This window comes from Colossoma macropomum, unplaced genomic scaffold (genome assembly GCF_904425465.1).
Source record: "Colossoma macropomum unplaced genomic scaffold, Colossoma_macropomum, whole genome shotgun sequence".
In the NCBI taxonomy this organism is placed as follows: domain Eukaryota; kingdom Metazoa; phylum Chordata; class Actinopteri; order Characiformes; family Serrasalmidae; genus Colossoma; species Colossoma macropomum.
In genome coordinates, this window is record NW_023494803.1 from 1,660,066 (window position 1) to 1,680,026 (window position 19,961).

General features: G+C 41.9%; 1 protein-coding gene across 1 annotated transcript in view; it reads right to left on the reverse strand.

Annotated features, from left to right (window-relative positions):
* Positions 1–19,961, reverse strand: part of ush2a (Usher syndrome 2A (autosomal recessive, mild)) — a 399,698-nt gene that overhangs the window by 248,092 nt on the left and 131,645 nt on the right. The window contains exons 26-31 of the mRNA XM_036594065.1: positions 19,302–19,578; positions 18,199–18,405; positions 16,261–16,341; positions 14,567–14,752; positions 7,947–8,060; positions 5,838–5,999 (exon numbers count right to left, since the gene is read on the reverse strand). Coding sequence (XP_036449958.1) covers positions 5,838–5,999; positions 7,947–8,060; positions 14,567–14,752; positions 16,261–16,341; positions 18,199–18,405; positions 19,302–19,578 — 1,027 coding nt within the window. The remainder of the gene's footprint in view (positions 1–5,837; positions 6,000–7,946; positions 8,061–14,566; positions 14,753–16,260; positions 16,342–18,198; positions 18,406–19,301; positions 19,579–19,961) is intronic.

The following is a 19,961-nucleotide window of genomic DNA, read 5'->3' on the forward strand; positions in this document are numbered from 1 at the left end:
ATTATAAAATATATACCCATGATTATATATATTGGTTAGCAAGGCTTGCTGTGAGCTCCTGGTCAGCATCGGTGAGTAACATCATTCAAGGAGGGATAAACTACAAACCAGCAACAGCGTGTTAGGTGCTCATTTCTCCTGCGCCCAACATGCCGAATGCGAAAACTTAGACCTTGAGATGTTATGAGATAATCAGCATTATTCACTTCATCTGTGAGCGCTCATAATGCTTTGGCTGATCAAAGAACACAGACCGCTGATATATCACATTTCTGATGCACTGAGCTTTAGCCACATGTTAAGTATATTCAGCTGTTGACACTTTCCAAAACATTTTTTCCCAACAAACAGTCGGAGTGTGTCTACGTGTGACTGTGCATGGCTGCCTGGGTGTACGCTTAAGCTGGTGGGGGGGGTAGGGGAATGGGCTGACATTTTGAATGATTCATCTCAGAGTGAATATACCTGTCCTGAGTGTAAATTGGCCTTTTGGGGGCTCCCCCATCGTTTAGGCATGACTCTCACCCTGGGGTCAAACAGCAGCAGGAGCCCTGAGCCTTTTAATAAAACATCGCGCGATGTTCACACATTACCGCCACGAGCAGAGGCTGCTGCTGCTACTGCTGCTGTAGGCCAGGCCAGCAGGAGCACACTGGGAGTAGTGAATAAAAAAAGCCCAAACAAAACAATAGCTGGCTGTTGGCCTTTGTCTCATCTAGCAAAATGAAATATAGTAATACAACTGCGCCGCCTCAGAAGTGAACAGAGCCTCGGCCTTTCAGGGGCTCTGATTAAATAAAGGGGGCGACGGCAGCCGTTTCCACACTTCAGTTAGCTAGTGTGTGTGTACTGATCTGATATACTGAATCCTCTCATGATTTCTTTTATGTTTACGTCTCAGAATAAGTGTTACTGTAAGGATAAAATAAAGAGGCAGAGATGTTGAGAAAGTCAGTTTATCTATGTTTGCGTCATCAATAAGCCTTGTTGCCTGTTTGCGGTTTGCCCCTCATCGGACCACTGTCAGTAAGTATTCACCACTGCTGACTGGAGATGCTCTGACCCAACTGTCTGGTCACAACTATTTGACCTTATCAATGCTGCTCAGAGCCATTTTTGAACATTTACAGTGGCGGAAACTTCAGTCCATCTCTGGTTAAAACACTACAATTCATATGTAAGTGCCAGGCATGGGGGAGTAGCTAAGTAGCGCAACTCTTTCTGCAGTTAACTACCATTTTTTGTAGCTAAGAGCTGAAGCCGTTAAAGTTTTATGAAATGTAGCGCCTACAAATTTTTGTGTAGCTATAGCGATAATTTTTGCTACAATTTCACTACAGGCTTCTGCGCAAAATGTGAACCGCAGAATGCGGCCGTTAACCGGGCTGGTGGCGACTGTGCAGCCCTGACTGAGCCGCGGACAGTTCGAGCAAACGGTCATGCACTGATCACCCCTTACTAGTAGGCTTAGCTCAGGGGTCCCAACCGAAATGTTAAAAAGAGCCATTCTGTCCTTTCAGAAAAATGAAACCACCTGGGGAGCCACAACACTTTATGTCTGTTTTACCATCTTGGCTGTAAATATGTCTCAGTATGTGCTGATGTACAAGTTCAGGCTAAAAATATAATATAAATCCCGACAGCGACTCACTTTGCTCTGCTTTAAGCTGTAGCTCAGTTATACCCACTTTTCTCACATCTCTGACAGGAAACTTTTCTAAAAGTAGGACAGTTTCTTGTAAAATGTCTCAACGTTTGATTTTTTGCAAAGCTGAAGTCGCTTCTCATTCGGCGGCTTCTTGTTTGAATTGTCCCGTTCCACCTTAAATGGTGCCTGAGGCCCCAGAATGTACTGCTGTGCCATTTAAGGTGGAACGGGACAATTCAAACAAGAAGCCGCCGAATGAGAAGCGACTTCAGCTTCGCGACTTAGTGTTTGACAGTTTCTGGATGCAGATTAAACAAATAAAGAAACCAACTGAGTGTTTATAAAGGCAAGTAAGTCTCAAAATCATCAATGTTGGTCTTAAATCTCTCTCTTTGCCGTTTCTTTAGCTACTAGCTAGGCGAGACTGTTGTCTGTGTTGCTATGGTGACCAGCAGTCTGCGCTGATCTTCAGGGTTAAAGGGTGAATTAGCAGTTCTACATTAACTCCAGAGTTTAAGACCATTTATTGTTAAACTGTGTTGAACGATCAGCAGAGCTTTATTTTACTGTAAAGGAGGATTATTTTATTTTTACCTACTAATCTAATTTAGCTGTGGAGCCAACAGGGCAGTAAAAGAGCCTCATGCTGCCGACCCCTGACATTTTCCTATTACTAACAGTCCTGCGCAGAGCCAGCGTCACTGATGAGAATTTCGAGGCTGAAGTGTTGCTGAAGCTTAACAGGACTCTGAATGTCGTGTCTGCACATCTTGCTGAAATGTCTTAATAGGAGCAGTTTTATTTCAACAGTTGACAATGCTTCGCACAAAATTGTTTGGTTTATATTCGTTATTTTTGTTGATTTTTGTTAGGAAAAACCTGGAATGATTTGGTTGTGTACGTTTGATTGTTGGTTACACTTAAACTCACTTTTTGGTGATCTTTTTGTATATTTGCAGCTTTTCAGTGGCTCATGATTAAACGCAGGGTCTTGTTCACACTAAGTTGGGCTTGTTTGGTGTGTCAGGTGGAGATTCACAAACATTCTGACAATCGAGCTTTGAAAGTAGCTAAAAAGTAGCCACTACTTTCAAAAAGTAGCTAAAAAGTAAATTAAATTACTTCAATTTTTCAGTAGCTATCCCAACCCTGGTAAGTGCAGAGAGACTGGTGAACACTTTAAAGATGCTTGATGCTAATGCAACGTCTCACATCATTTAGGCTATAAAGGTAACTGAATAGTTGATGATTTTTGAAACTACTAATTAGATTAATTCTACTGATAGTCTTTCATGTGTTTACCCCTCGCTGAAAACTGCAGCTCTGTTCTCCTGTGAAAAACTTCCATGCTGACTTCAACCTCTGCAGGATCAGAGCCTGACTACATGAAATGAAACGAACCTTTTTGGCCAACTGTGTCTGAACACAACGGAATTAGACCTCCGCATTTAACCCATCTGTGCAGTTAAACACCACATACACACTAACAACCACACACACACACTAGGGGGCAGTGAGCACACTTGCCCAGGGCGGTGGGCAGCCCTATCCACTGGGCCCAGGGAGCAGTTGGGGGTTAGGTGCCTTGCTCAAGGGCACTTCAGTCACGTACTGTCAGCTGAGGGGATCGAACCGGCGACCTTCCGGTCACAAGCCTGGTTCCCTAACCTCCAGCCCACGACTGCCCAAGTGTAGCAGGGTGTGTTCGAGCAAAGAAATGGTTGCAATTCAGATATTTTAAAAAAACAGACAGTTCATTGTGAATCAGTTTGTTTGCTGTGGCCCGTCACACCGTTTGTGCCTTAAAGACTAGCGAAAGTTCACTATAAGTCACTATGCACAGGATCAGGGCTGCTCGGCGCTCCTGCATACGTGATGATTCAAAGAGCTCCTCCAAAACAGCCCCTCTGTGTCGACGAGCCACTCTGTCTGCTTCTTCGTTTCATCTGCTCTTTATGACAGCTAAACGCTGTTCAAAGAATCTTCCCCTGGGTAGGGCTGGGTAGCTCCCTTCTCTTTCAAATGCTAATCCGCCTCCACTTATTGTTTTCTTTCGGTATTCATGCTCTTCTTCTGAGTAAACATGAGTGTAAGGGAACAGACACACCAATGTACTTCAGTTGGTACAGACCTGGGTTTTAAAAAGATCCATTCACCTTATAATGTGGATTTAGAACTGAGTATCCACAACAAAATTCCTTATGCTTTCATAAACACTCATCCTGGAGCAGCAGAGGAACATCGTCACGTAACGCTGTATCTCAAACAGTAACTTTACAGGAGAAGGAAAAACGTTCTTAACTTTAATGTACATTATTGCAACAAGAATTACTTCGTAAAGGGCAGATCGTTATTAAATAGTAGTGCTGTGCTCGAGTCAGTTATATTAATCCAGACATAGACACTTAATTTCAGTACCAATATCTGCACATATCTTTTCAGTATTGTCATTCTATACTGTTACATGTGCCTCCTTGTAGAGTCATTACTGCACTGCCTTTTTATCTCAGGTTACAGAGATTATTGCATATTTTTGTATATATATATTTTGTATATATTCTTTGTTTTATATTGTATCACCCTTATTATTATAACTGTGCTGTGGTGTGTGACAGATACTGGCTGCTAAATTTCCTTCAGGATGAATAAAGTCTCTATTTATCTGTCTATCTGTCTGTCTATCCATCCATCCATCTATCTTATTTATCTGTTTCCGGCTCAGGGAAAAGGCGACTGGGAAATTGTTCTTGAGACTGTATGCAAACAGCGCCGAGTGGTATTTGCTCGTTTACAGAAGCCCAGCGCATGCGACTCTCTGCTGTGTTTTCTTAGGTGGCGTCTCAGGATCTTTCCTTTTTAACCATTTATCAATGATGGATGAGTTCCATATAACTGAAAAGCGAAATGTTTTACATTGACTTGCACTGTAAATATAAACATAACCAGCTAGCATTTTGCCAGAACAGCCAATGAGATCAACATGAAAATGCCGTTTTATTTTTTTTTTCAAATTTGCTATACTTAAAATTATGTTTGATTAAATGTCTATATTGTAACAATTTTCGGGGTTTGAAAAACAAAAACAAAACAGAAACAAAACAAACGAAAAAAAAAAAAACACCTGACGGTCAATGGCCCACTAGCATTACCACCACAGCCCACTAGAGGGCCGTAGCCCACAGGTTGAAAACAACTACTCTACATCTTTAAATAAAATCTGTTCACTGCTGGCTGAGGATCTAATTGATCCTTTTCATGATGGCTTAACTGGATATTATTTGCTTGCTGACATTCATTGGTTCCAAAATTCATTGGTCTTGGTCTTGTCTCGGTCTCGGCCACTCCTGGTCTCAGTCTTTACGTGGACTCTACTACTACAAAGTCTTAGGCCCAGTCCCATTTCTTCTTTTTACCCCTACCCCTTGTTTTCGGGTGTCACCTTAACTGGAACTGAGTTACTAGGGGTAGTGGTTGAAATCTTACCCTACGAAATGGGACCCTCAAATAAAAAAAAAAATAAATAAAAAAACAAAGCTGAAGTCAGATATTCACCAGATTCTTGTTCGAATTTTCCCGTTCCACCTTAAATGGTGTAGCAGTTACATTCTGCGCTTCAGTCGTCAGAACTGCTGGACTATTTAAGGTGGAACGGGAAAGTTAGCTAGCTAGCTACCGAGACATTAGCATGCTATTAGTGATTTTATGCTTGTTATGAAGAAAATGAGCAAAATACACTGAAACGACATTAAACTAAGAAAATACAACACATCTGTGGGTTTCTTTGGTCTCTTGTTCTCCATCTTGCCGTTTTTTCTTTTTTCTCATAACTCTCTGTTTGGAGTCTCTGAAAAACCTCCGTTTGGAGGGTCATGTAGTCCCAACACTTCACCCTCCCCCTCTATCTCAACAAGAATCGGGACACCCTACCCCTAGACGTGACTGCGCAAAACAGAGGGCTAAGGGCTCAGTGGTAGGGGCGAGGGGTGAAATGGGACTGGGCCTTAGTCTTCATTCAGACTCAATATGTCCTGGTTTCAGACTTGACTACTACAAAGTCTTGACTCAGACTCGATGTCCAGTTCTCAGTCTTTACTCTATAGTCTTTAAACTGTGTAGATTGTGTTAATGCCGTAAAGAAATGTGACTGTATCTACTGATACCCTGGTCAAAAAAGACAGTGGTCACTTACCAGTGATGTTGAAGGCAGTGTCATTGCCTTGGTAGATCAACTTGTTGTCCTTGTACAGGGTGAAGTGGGTGATGATGCCGTTGGGTTTCAGAGGGGGATCCCAGTACAGAGAGAGAGAGTCTGGGTACGGAACTGCATTAGGGGCTAGGACTTCCTCAGGAGCTACGAAAGGATTGATATGAAGTCAATATATAGCTGAGAGACTCTGGGCCTCCGAAGAAGGATTTCTAGGAATTCAGCTGTTCTGTTATTCTATAATACTAGAAGGACAATAAAACAGTAGGTCCAACAAATTAATATGGTTAAGAATAAAAAGAATGAAATCCAGTGGAAAGCTTGCATGACCTCACACAGTTATATGCAACGTTTGGTCAAATGACATACTTTGTTCATTTTCTAAGTGAAAATAAGTTACAGATCACCTACAGAGAGCACACTTCTGCACATTTTAATGGCTGGTTATTGGCTTAATTTAGCATAATGGAAAAAAAAAAACAAATGTGGAAGTTAGGGCACATTTTACATGTTATTTTTTATGTTTAATATGCTGAATATAAAATATGCTTATTTCATTTGTTTAATATGTTAATAATAAAAATGTCATATTTAAGTTTGTTCCCTGTAGAGGATGTGTCAACACATTTTTACTTAGAAAATCAACAAAATATGGAATTTGACAGTTGAAACATGCAGCCGTTTGCTCAAAATATCTGAAATATCTGTCTTAAATATTTAATGTCAAGCTTTACAGGATGACTCTGACTACTTCTCTCAATTTTAACAAAAACATCTTACACAGCTTGCAGCTTTAAGTAAGTTGTATGTAACCAAGTTGTACATAAACATGGCAGAGATGTTTATAACATCACGAAGGTTCTCCGGTGTTTAGTGGTTTTTAATAAGAATGGAATTAATAAGAATGCATTTCATGTTTCAGTCCAGTACGACACAGACCACCTTTCTGACGCAGGGCAAATTAAACAGAACATATTTTGAACATGAATAAGTTATTCTAAGAATAAAGCAGCGCCCACATCAGAGAGGGAGCCGATGTTCAAAGTTCTGTAGCGCAGGATCAATACAGTAATTTCACTTTTTGTAATCAAGTCCACATCAAATTGATTTTTTCACTCTACAATGACCCCCAATGTCATACTATCTCTTAAACAAGGCAATTTAGCCCAACTTAGATTAATGCACGACCTGGAAAAGCTGCCCACATATTTCACTCGACTCACAACCTGCCAAAAGAAGAAGAAGAGAGATGTTTCAAACTATTTAAACCACCGGGCAGAACAGAGCTACTTTTATTTGCAAATGGCTCGGAGACAGAGAAAATAATTGCTGCTGACAATTAATCTGTCTTTATTCCTGCTGTTTCATGTAGGAGAGAGGCTCAGTCAATGGACATGACACTTGTTCTCCTCAGACTACAGAAAAAGCGTCTTTGTCTTGCCTGTGGAGTTAGACAGACGCAACGGTAATAAAGAATGAGTGCAGAAGAGTTGAAAGAGAGAGGAGAGCGCTCGTTTGCTCTCCGCAGCGTTTCCTTCGCGAGAGCAGCCGTGCACACCCTCGGCGCCTCCAAAAGCGTGGAAATGGAGCGCTTGATTCTCCATTTCATACTTGTGGCCATACAATCAATTCTTTTTAGCCCGCCGACTGTCTTTAGATTTACTTCTCTGGCGAAGTGAAATGAAGAAAGCTTTCATTAATCTTGCAGATGCCTCCCATTAATGACAAGGCTCTCGCATGAACAATGTAACAGCAATTAAAAAGGCCATTCATCTGCATTACAGCTATTAAAGATGCATGTAATTAAAAGAGGCAAAGAGTTTGATTCATTCGCCCATTCGCCACCCTCCCCCCTCCACCACCACACACCCTTAAATCCACCCTCTATAACCCAGAGACCCCCAAAAAAGAAAAAAAATCAGGATAAAATAAAAAAATAAAATAAAACTGAGCAATTACAGGCTGGCAATGCACTTTGTCATCAAATTAGTTTGGAGTTTTCGAGCAAATGGCTCGACACCATTCGCGCCCCTCTCTGCGCTTTTATTATTCATCAAAGGAATGTGCGAGTCAGGACCTTCTAAATGACTTTACCCTCTTGCGGAGTGGTGAGGCTGGTGGAGCGCGCGCTCTCTCCGCAGCCGGCCTGAGTGCACGCCGTTAGGGTAATACTGTAGCTGCTAAAAGGAGCCAGGCCACTTAATGTTCCTGTAACAGGAGAGAGAGAGAGACAGACAGAAAGAGGGAGAGAGAGAGAGAGAGAGAAGGAAGCAAATGTCACTCTTTTCACTTCCATATTTCAAAAAAGTAGCCCTTTTGCCTGCAATGCTATGAGACTTAATGCAATGACTTTTCAAACACAGCATAATTTAACCATCACTTCTGATAACAGCCCTAGATTTAAACAGACTTTATTAATCATCACACGGAGGGGTAAAGCGACGCCAGGCTTTCCCGATCAGACACTAATGACGATATTTAATGGACAGTGTGGGCCGCAGTGTTTAAAAGCAGTCTCTAGTCTGATTCGAGAAGCTCTTCTCCCAGCTCCCCTTTAACCCTGTAATGATCAATGAAATCCAGGGGTTCACCACTAAAACCAGCACTTTCAGAAAAGAGCTCACAATGGATACGGGGTACAATAAATTAAACAAATAAATACTGAAACGACGAGATCTATAGAAATAAGATTAGAGCTTTCCTCACCAAAGCTTCTACATGGGGACATTCAAACTATGAATAATAAGATAGATTGATCAATAAATAGATGGGTAGATAGACAACGCCGGCTTTACCTAATAAGCGACGTAAGCAGCTGCGGTCGCCAGAGGGCCCCCTAACAGCTTCTGGGTTATTACTGTACCATTGTGTTGTCTAAAATATTTGAGTGAGGCGAAAAAGGCTACTGTCTGTTTATCATGACTCAAAAAAGACCAAACCTATCCGGACCTGAAAAACGGAAAAGGAAAAGACGAGATGAGCAGAAAAGGCTTAAAGATGAACGCATGTTCAGGCAGCCTTTAAATAAAGTGTTCTTCTTCACTTCTTACACCAGATGACTTTGTTTACTACAAGGCTTCTGAAAAGACGTAAGGGTTGCTTCATTTTGGTGAGCACTAGATATTATCAGGTGAGCACCAGATACCATTTTGTGAGCACCAGACACTATTTGGTGAGCACCAGACACTATTTGGTGAGCACCACATATCATGTGAGCACCAGATATTATCAAGTGAATGCCAGATACTATTGGGTGAGCAACATATACTATCAGATGATCCCCAGATACTATCAGGTGAGCACCACATATCATGTGAGCGCAAGATACTACTGAGTGAGCAACATATACTATCAGATGGTCCCCAGATACTATTAGATGAGAACCAGACACTATTTGGTGTGCACCACATATCATGTGAGCACCAGATATTATCAAGTGAGCGCCAGATACTATTGAATGAGCAACATATACTATCAGATGATCCCCAGATACTGTTAGGTGAGCACCAGATACTATTTGTTGAGTATCAGACATTATCAGGTGAGCACATCATTGTGTGTGGTGTGCACCAGATTGTTTTTTTACACAAACAATATGCACCATTTTATCATTTTCAGAGTATATTTATTTTTTATATTTATATATATATTTCACTGTATAGTTTCTTCAGGTGTTCAAAATGTTTTTTTTTCTTATTATTTAAAATTCTGCATTAGGAAATTATAGCTATAGAATGATATGGACTATGATATGCGTCTGATCCATGATACGATTTTTGGTCATATCATCCAGTCCTATTAGACAGACAGGCTGACAGACAGCTGGACAGACTTTGCTCATTGGCAAATCTGCAAAAGAACAAAAATCAAACACTCACTGATTAAAAAAGGGCTCATGCATTCATTCCTTGTTTCTGCTGTGACACCTTGGTACAAAAAGCGCACTGTTAATAGAGCCTGGCCATAAATTAAAACAAAGGACTTCCAAAAGCACAGCTTATAATTAATTTTTACTCTTTAAAATCGGGATTTATTTATTAATTTATCATCCAAAATAAAGGCAGAGTCCTTTTAACGGTGGGTGTGCGCGTGTGAATGTGAGAGTGAGTGGCTTTTTGGCCAGCTTCCATGCTAATCTGCACTCACGTGCCAGGCTAATCTCGGCGCGGGACAGATCGCTGTCAGAGCTAGAAAGTAAACACTACGGCGCGGTCGTAACTGGGCAGGTGTCTCCAGGGTTTTTTTTTCCCCCGTCCGATGTCTTTTAATTCAATTAAGAGGCTGACCCACGCCATTCTCATTACCCACTCATTTGCTTTCTGGGTTTTTATCTGCCTGTGTAATTCTGCTTTTGGTGTCACGGCTATCATAAATTAGCAAGGCTTAGCCTCGCACTGTTTGAAGTGTGCCAAGAAGAGGATAAAAAAAAAAAGGATCTTCCCATTTTGCCTGGAGACAGAGTGTAGATTGGCTATCTCTAAGCAGCATCTCTGCTTGGAGATTACACATCCATCTGATGTTACAAAGCATTTTCACAAAGTAAGTAGGCAAGGGCCACACCTCATTCACACTAATCAGTCTCTACTCATCATCAGCCTCTGTCCAGACACAGACTGGTCACTTTGGAACAAAAAGAAGATAAAACATGCTGACCCCCATTTATAGTACGCATAGGGTGAAAGATTATTAACCGGTGTCAAGAACAATCTTAATGCCGTAACATCATCCTTCTACATGCAATCGAGCTCACGATCTTGAGTGGGAATTAGGGGTGGGCACTGCGGTGATATCATGATAAATTAAGTCATATACATCACGGGTAACATCAATACCTGTGGAACGCTGAGTAACTGCATGCATCATACAACGGACAGTTATAGGCAGCCTGTAAATAACTAACTAGCGTATCTATGATTTTTTTATCTGATATCATACTAGAGTTGCCCACCACACTGATGACCTACAGCAGCCAGACTGGGTTTTGTCACCAGCAACGTCATCATATGCTGTTATCATCATGTATACAGAGTACTGGGTAAAGGTTTTAGGCACCTAAGAAAATTGGATTTAAAAAGCTATCTGGGCAGTAAATGTTTATTTGCTGAGGACACTAAATAAAAAAATATATATTATATATATAAGGTGTTCCAAAAAAACTGACATCATTTTGTAGTCTAATAACATAATAATAATAACATAATAACAGCCAATTCTCCTTCAAATGATCTCAAATTTTAAGAAAATGTGTAAAAACTAACCAAGTTTACTTTTTCATGTTTTTTTTTTCAGGTTGAAGAATGGCGTTCACTAGAAATGAAAAGGCATTTTGTGTGTTAGAATATGCTCGAACACAATCAAACAAGAGTGCAGCAGCATTTTTGAGAAAATTCAATAAAAAATGCACCAAAGAGGAACGCTGTCTGCGCAGGGCGAAGAGATCTGGACGACCACCAGTATCGGAAGATATTACATTTGTGAAGCTGTGAAATCGGTTATAAAATAATAATAATAATAATAAAAAGAAAGAAAAAAGAAATATATATATACACCGACTCTAAATATATACACAATATACACTAGTACTGCAGTATTTCCAATGCACAGTTGTACAGTAATAAGTTATAAAATATAACTTATTGAATGAAATAAAACTATGATCTGTACTGTTGTTCACATTTCCGTATGTGCAGTTAGTGAGTCTGAGGTAGATAATAAAGGTACACAGGGGATAGAATATTGGTATAGAAACCTTCCAGATGGCAGCCCAGTCTCATCTGTAGTCGTCATCCAACACCTGGTCTGGCTAAACAATACTCCATTATGTTAAAGAGTGCTGTTGATGGAACTGAACAAATCTGGGTGACGGCTGGGGCACTGAAGAGAGACCTGCATCCAACCTTTGTTCAACTAACAAAGCTCACTGGATCATTCTCAGCACTGCAGTGACAGTGACGTGCTGGAGGCAAGTTAGTATGTGTTGCACTGGTACAAGTGGATCAGACACTGTAGTGCGACTTGTCATGCCTCCCTCTGGTCCCACTGTTACTGCTTCCCAGCCTCCGGACTCCATTTCCCAGAACACCCTATTTGATCACATGATCCCAGATCTCCCTCACATGACTCTCCACTGTCTGCTTCACCTGATTGCTGATTCAGCTCACCTGTTAAGCTCACTACATAAACCCCCTCAGTTTGTTTGCGCTTTGCGAAATAAAATATTGCCTCTGTTTCACCGAGCCTTACCGAGCCTTCCCGAGCCTTCCAGTCTGATAGTTTGCTTCTCTGTGTTTGACCTTCGCTTTGTTTGTTTTTTGACCTCGTCTTTAGCCTCGCCCTCTGAGCACTGTTAGTATTTCTGGTTCGACCTTCTTTTCTGGTTTATTGGACTCTGTTTTTTCGGACCACCCTCATGGTTACTGTTTTCTTGATTTGGCTTCTGACTCTGGACTGGTTGACCTTGATTTCGGATTCCCCCTTTGCTAATAAAGCTAATTTACTTCAGTTGAGTCTGCAAGCGTCTGAATTCTGTCCAAACCTGACACTACTGGGGCAGTCGTAGGCTGGAGTTTAGGGAACCAGCCCTGTGACCGGAAGATCGCTGGCTCAATCCCCTGAGCTGACAGTACGTGACTGAAGTGCCCTTGAGCAAGACACCTAACCCCCAACTGCCCCCTGGGTGCTGTGGATAGGGCTGCCCAGCCCTCCAGGCAAGTGTGCTCACTGCCTAGTGTGTGTGTTCACAGTGCCTATTTTTTGCCGTTGTAGTTTGGCTTATTTTGAATGAACAATGGCCAGCTGGGGTCATGGCACAATGTTAGGTAAAAATAAAATAAAAACGCAGCTGGATTTGTTGAGATTCTTAATGGTTGAGTTTGACACCCCTGAACTAAATAATGGGCTGTTAATGAGCTAATTAGTTGGATCAGATGGGCTGGGAGCAGGGAACACACTAAAAAGTGCAGTGCAGTGGGCCTCCAGGACCAGGGTGGAGAAACACTGATACAAGTTGATGAATGTGCAGCGTCCAATGAAAAAAGCCTTCACTTAGTAGCCTTTGGTAGCAATTAGTTCTTGAACGACATTGCTAATGTCTGCTAGCCCTTTAATGGGAATTTTAATGTAAATGTAGCGGCAAGCTAGCCACCCTAGGTACTCGTTTTCCTGCACAGTTTAAGCTTCTAAGAAATTGAAGTTACATTATTTACTTTGTATAATGATTTTTTACAGTACCCCAAGTTTGCTGTATATATGCTATATGAAACCTGCCAGTAGTATATAATAATGTTGGTTATAGCAGTATGGTGGGGATTAAAGCGGAAACATTTCTGTTTGTATCTTTCATTCGAGGTGACCGTTTCCCACTGTCTGCTTTTAAAATAAGGTAATTAACATGGCGAGCACAACAAAAAAGTCATGTGACTGAAACTTATGGGGCCGTTGGCACCGACAGGGCTTAGGTCTGTTGCACTAACTGGTCATAATCTGAATTTTTACTAAGAACGGGCACAACTCGACGCCTAGCTGGGAGCATAAAGTCAACCACTAGACCATTTCTTGGCTATTAAAGCCACTTTAAACAAGCATTGCTAGTCAAAGTGCTGCTGCACAGAGAGAGTTTCTCTGTTGATACTAGAGTCACTGGCACAGCATGCAGCACCACTGAAACAGCCATCTTCACTAACTGACTAACTAGCTGACATGAATGAACGGTAGATGAGTAGCTAACTTCACTGTAAAATGAGCAAAAAAGCAGACGCATCCCTTCATTCAGGAGGAGTTTAGAAAGCTGTTAGATGTCGGCAAATACCTTTTTCCCCATTTCCTCTGTGTGGTAAAGAGCTAATGTCATCCTGAACCGGCTGATCTTGATAAGTTTTTTTTATTTAAGCTGTGAAGATGTTTATCCATCAGCGTGACTTTAAGCAGACTCTAAAACGTGATCAATGCACAAGTTTCCCTGTTGGTGAAATTACTTGCTAGTAGCAAACACAGCAGTTTTGCTTAGTGGCCTTGGTTGCATAGCAGCTGCCATGGATACATATGCTTTTACATGTATGTGCACCGCTAGGATGAGTCTAGGAGTAACTGTGGTTGGTGCAATTGGTGTAAAGTCCTCTTTGAAAATGGTCGACCAACTTAGCAGTTAAGACTGTCTAACTTAAGCCAGTTACTGTTGGTGCAAACAGTCCCTCAATACTAACTAACTGCATAAACTGTGTGGTAAAGAAGTAGCTGATTGGATGTTAGTTTATCATCTTATTCATTATTTTTACCAACCTGTGCTTTCCTCTGTTCCTTCTTAAATAGATTTTGCAAACATGAATTAAAAAATTTCTACATTTATCATTTCTCTTTTTTTAAATTGTGGCACTGCTGTTCTGCTTGTGCATTTTGTTCCTCCCTACAGAAAAAATAAATACAATCAATATTGTATTTTGCGAAAAATGTCCTCAAGCATTGCGATGTTATATTTTTGCCATATCTTCTACCCTTAATTACACATTAACCAGTGTCAAATACAATCTTAGTGCCACAGCATCATCTTTTCACATGCAATCTTTCTCAAAATCCCAGGTGTGGATTTCAAGCCAAACGCTAAAAGTGCTTTTTTCGTGCAGGTATAATAAGCGTGTAGTGTTAAAAGGCTAGCCAGAGGTAGCAGTTGTTTAAAAAGACGAGCGAGTTCTGCTCCAGAAGGCCGGAGCGGCTCTTACCCGTCAGCCGCTGCGTGTTGGGGAAGGTGGTGCTGATCGGGGGGGACGAGGGACGGTCCCGGCTGTATGCCTTTACCACGTACTGCTCAATTACACCTCTGACCCCAGGCGGCTCCGCCCAGCTCACCTCCACGCTGGAGCCATTTATACTGGCAACTCTGGAGGGAGGCAGCACACTTTGCGGAACTGCAAGAGGGATAATAGGGGAAGGAGGGAGGGAAGGGGGGGGAGAGAGAGAGAGAGAGAGAATGAGTGTCAAAGCAAAGGGGAGGAAAAGAGAGAGCACAAGAATCCAGAAGGGAGGAAGAAAGAAAGACGGAGCGAGAGTGAGAGAGAGGGAAAGGGAAAGAGAGAGAGCGTGTCAGGCCAAAGAAAAGCAGCGCACATATTCTTCACTTTTAATAGACACAGTAAATCATATCCAACCATTAGCATAAATACAATTTATTAGAGTTGTAACTTTTTCAGCGCTGATTTAATATGACTGTACATCCACTGTTCATTCTGGGCTATATTTCACAACCATCCGCCAATGGCCTCTTTCACTACAGGACTCACCTTTTACAAAGAAGGATAATAAACAGTCAAACGCATGCAGAACAAGCAGCAACGCCACGTATGTAACAACTCTGTAGACAGCTTTTTATTTATGTATGTGATGTATGTGGTGGGATATAAACCATTCTTCTATTGTATAGAATATAATTATATATACATTTATATTTTTCCTATATAGAAATATACAAATGTGGGCTTCATACAAATAACAGTTCTACAGTTACAGACTGTAGTCCATCTGTTTCTCTGATACTTTGTTACCCTGTTCTTCAGTGGTCAGGACCCCCATGGACCCTCACAGAGCAGGTCCTATTTGGGTGGTGGATCATTCTCAGCACTGCAGTAACACTGACGTGGTGGTGGTGTGTAAGTGTGTGTTGCGCTGGTCTGAGTGGATCAGACACAGCAGTGCTGCTGGAGTTTTAAACACCTCAGTGTCACTGCTGGACTGAGAATAGTCCACCAACCACAAATATCTAGTCAACAGCGTCCTGTGGGCAGTGTCCTGTGACCACTGATGAAGGACTAGAGGATGACCAACACAAACTGTGCAGCAGCAGATGAGCTATCGTCTCTGACTGTACACCTACAAGGTGGACTGACAAGGTAGGAGTGTCTAATAGAGTGGACAGTGAGCATATATATATATATATATATATATATATACACACACACACACACACACACCAGACATCTCAGCATGGACGAACCAGCAGCACATCGATACGCACAATTCTGAGGTTTATATTCCAAAAATACAAAATGTAAAAATAGCTGAATGTGCAGAAATGTGCCTGTTTGGCTGGTTGAGCCTCTCTCTCCCTCTCCCTCTCCCTCTCTCTCTTTCTCTCTCTCTCCCCCATTCATCTTACTCTCTACCCAAGCCCTTCACTTTTAAGGAGGTAGCATTTGTGATGTGCGCTCTTACCCTGAGCTACACGATAAGCTATCGCTAAGTACCATCTCATCTTCTTGACTGTTACATATATTGCGCTGATAAGAAGGAAATGGGCTGCCCTGGAAACTATGACACAAACAAATATCAGTACAGAGCCTGAGAGAGAGAGAGAGAGAGAGAGAGAGAGAGAGAGAGAGAGAGAGAGATTGTGTGTGTGTGTGTGTGTGTGTGTGTATACCTGTCTCTCGACTGCGTCCTCGCTGCCACGGTCCGGCTGTCCACCCTCCCTCTCCGGATGCCATCACTCTGTATAAGTACTCTGTTTACAAATAAAGCAGCTTTCGTTACACAGAGATGGAGAACTAAACGTTTAAAATCCCAGAGAAAAAGTTAAGGGAATATTCAGTGTTATTTGTTGTGTTATGAAGAATTCTGTAGTGTAGTGCTGAATTTCTCAGCCTCAGCAGTTTGACAAAATTCACAATTTTATGTAATTTTTCATTTTTTTGTTCTCATACCACGACACACTGTGTGCACTACAAATATACAACGTTCAAACAACCTTTGGGAAACCCTGTGGTGCCAAGCAATGCTGACTGCTAGCCTAGCCACTGATCTGTAGGCTAATAAACACAACCAAGCTAGCATTAGTGTAACACCAATGTTGGGCAAAATCCTTTGGAATAAGTAATGATTCTCAGCCTTAACTATTTGACAAAACTCACAAATCAACTTTTCATGTTTTCATTTATCAATGTTCTCTCCCTACAATGCCCAGCAAGCATTATGCCAATGGCCATCTCTGTGGTGTCAACCAATCCTGACTGACAGTCTCACCACTGATCTTTCTTTATTAAAGTAATACAATTAAAAAACCCAGAAATAAGGACCCAAAGGTATCTAGATCGCCCACAAGCTACTTTGCTAACTGTAACTTGTAGCTTGTTGTCCTTCTCACCTGACAAGTCATTTGTCATTCAAATAAACCATTCTCGCCCTCGTAATGATGATTTGAAGCACCAAAGCTACATCACAGCAATAAGATCTTCAGCTTAGCTGAAAACTCTAAAAACACCCCCCAAAAATCTAAAGTAGTTTAGTTCAAAGTGTCCCTTTAACAAAACTGCAGTAGTTATGCTTTGAAAAAATCATCAGGATGCTAAGGGTTGTGAAATTGCGTCAATGCGTTGTGATGCATTGCTCAGAAGGCGGCAGTTCAATCACATGCATTTTGCAAATGTTAAATTAATATTCAATAACTAAACATATTTTCGGTCACAATGTAAAAGTGTAAAAAAAATGGTTTATCAAATGTAAAAGTTGTTTTTATTTTCTACTGTTTTATATTCCACTACTGTGTAAATAGTGTATTTGTACATTTGTTAATAATTTTGTTAATAATTCTGAACATAATTGAAAGGAATTTTGCTGAAATTTGAGATTTCATGACATTGAATCATTTCAGAATCGCATTCAAACTGAATCATTGTGAGAGATACATCTCTACCAGATGCAGTGGAATTTTCTTTAATTATAAATATGGGGAGTCTTGGGAAATCTTGAGGTGGAAAACATTAGCATTCAAAAATAAAATTGCTCGTCCGTATTAAAACCCAATCACCTTAAGCAAACTCTTAGCTCCATACAGTAAACCTCATCTGTTTCTCCTGGCCACAAATACAGTGCATTGTGGAAGCCTCAGAAACAAGCTGAGTTTGGGGTCAGGGAGGGAAGCGATAACAGCTGAGCTGCTGTATTTGCACTGAAGCTGCCTTTTAGCTTCATCTCCGTCAGACACTGGAGCCCAGAGAGATGCGCTGGCTATATTTGGCCCCCGGGCGTCAGCCGAGCCTGCCTTTCTCAACACTTTCAGCAGAGTGCTGATGAAGGGGACAGTGCAGGCTGCTTTAGCCGTGACCTCTCCACTCCCCCTGATGTCAGGGCTGCGTCCGCTGCCGGGCTGGACAAGCACTGTTTTGTTTAGCCCTTATGAGAACAAAAGCCCAGCAGAAAGAAGGCAGGAAAAAACAGGCCAAACAATCGCTGGAGACCTCGCCCGAGAGGAGGCCCAAAGCGAAAGGCCGAGATATCTTCGGGTCAACAAGGCCTGGCTGAGGCGCTGGTGGGGTGGAGTGTGTGAGTGTGTATGTGTTGGTTTTTTTTTTGTGTGTGTTACCAGTGAAGGGCTGCAGAGTAAGGTCCAGGGCGCTGCTCTCTCTGCCTGCATACACCAGGATAGAGTCGTTTCCCCGGCAGTTAACGCTGGTGTCAGCTGACAGGCATCCATCCAGATTGACTCCGACAGCGCCACGGGACACTGCGGCCAAGTTTACGACAGCCCCACGCGCCGCCAATCGAACGGCCCTGATGCAGCCGCCAAAACCTGAAAGAGAGAGAGAGTGAGGCACATTTTGCACTGGCCTATTTATCTAAAACAAGGAACACTGTCAGAGGCCTCCAGATAGAGAATATACGACTGGATAAAGTCATTTATGGCTTATTTGTACTTACAGTATAAAAGTAGTATATAGACTATACTACTGATGTGAAAAAAGAAATAAAATTCTATCCTAATTTTTCCATTTTCAGCACAAGTGTCTCCCGTGTTCACTAATATACACTGAGACAAAAACAAAACAGCTAAAAATGCGTTTATACACTGTTCTGCTACAATAATCATCCAAACACTGAATAATGAATATACAAATACCAAATTCTTGTTCTACCCAAATGTATGATGACATAAGCAGATGCTAATTATCGTTATATTAAAGGAATAGTTTGACAAAATATCTAATTCACACAGTTTTCCATTAACCCTAGTGACTCAGCCAAAGATATATTTGGAGTCTGAATTTTGTTTCTTTAGTTTAGAACTTGTGCTGGGAGGCTACATTGCTAACAAACATTAGAACTCAATAGTCGCCAATTTTTTTCTATAAAAAAATAAATAAATAAAATAAAACACCACAACTTCTCTTAACCCACTCAAACTCAAGATTTTAAATAACGCCGTACATGTGGATGTGATTAAGAACACAGCGAACTATAAAAATGAGCAAAACTTCGCTGTGTGGCTGAGTGCAGCGCATAGCCTTTTTTAGACTTCTAGAATCAGTATTTGTGACAATGACCATCATAAATAGGGAAATCTGACCCAGGGTCAGTCCTCTAATTTACATCTGCTCTTTGATCACCAGTCCTGGGGTCCAAATTGACTTTCAAAGGAAAAAACACAAACCCTGCAGGGGTAACTATGTGTGCCCACACGTCTCTCACCATGCAGCAGACTATGTCGTTGCAAGGCTGGGTGCTGCAGTCCGGCTGGAACTCCCCCCAGATAAAGAGGGGAGCTGATTGTCAGTGGACCTCCTCTCTGGCTCCTCTGCTCTTCCAGCGCCTCGTTCAGACCAGCTCCAGACAGCGCTCCCCTCTTCAGCAAGGTTGCGCTGTTCCAGCCGCCATCGCAGTAGGACAGGCCCACCCACACGGCCAGCTCAGCACTCTGCTCTCCCCAGCGCAGCACCCAGGAGAGGATACCGCCCTGCAGCTCCGCCTGGACAAACACACACATGCACAAGTTCTGTAGGACACAATACAGCTTCAGTACAAATCTGCGATTCTAGCAATCTTATCTGGAAAACTTATTAAATAGGAATTCCACCACACACACACACACACACACACACACACACACATTTTCTAAACCACTTATCCTTCTGGGTCATGGGAGGGGCTGAAGCCTATCGCAGCAGTCACTGGGCACAAGGCAGGATACACTCTGGACAGGTCACCAGTCCATTGCAGGGCGAACAGACAGACACATACATTCACACACATATTCACACCTACATTAACACCTAGGGGCAATTTAGCGTATCCAATTGTCCTGACTGCATGCAAACTCCACACAGAGGACCCTGGTCGCCCTGCCAGGGA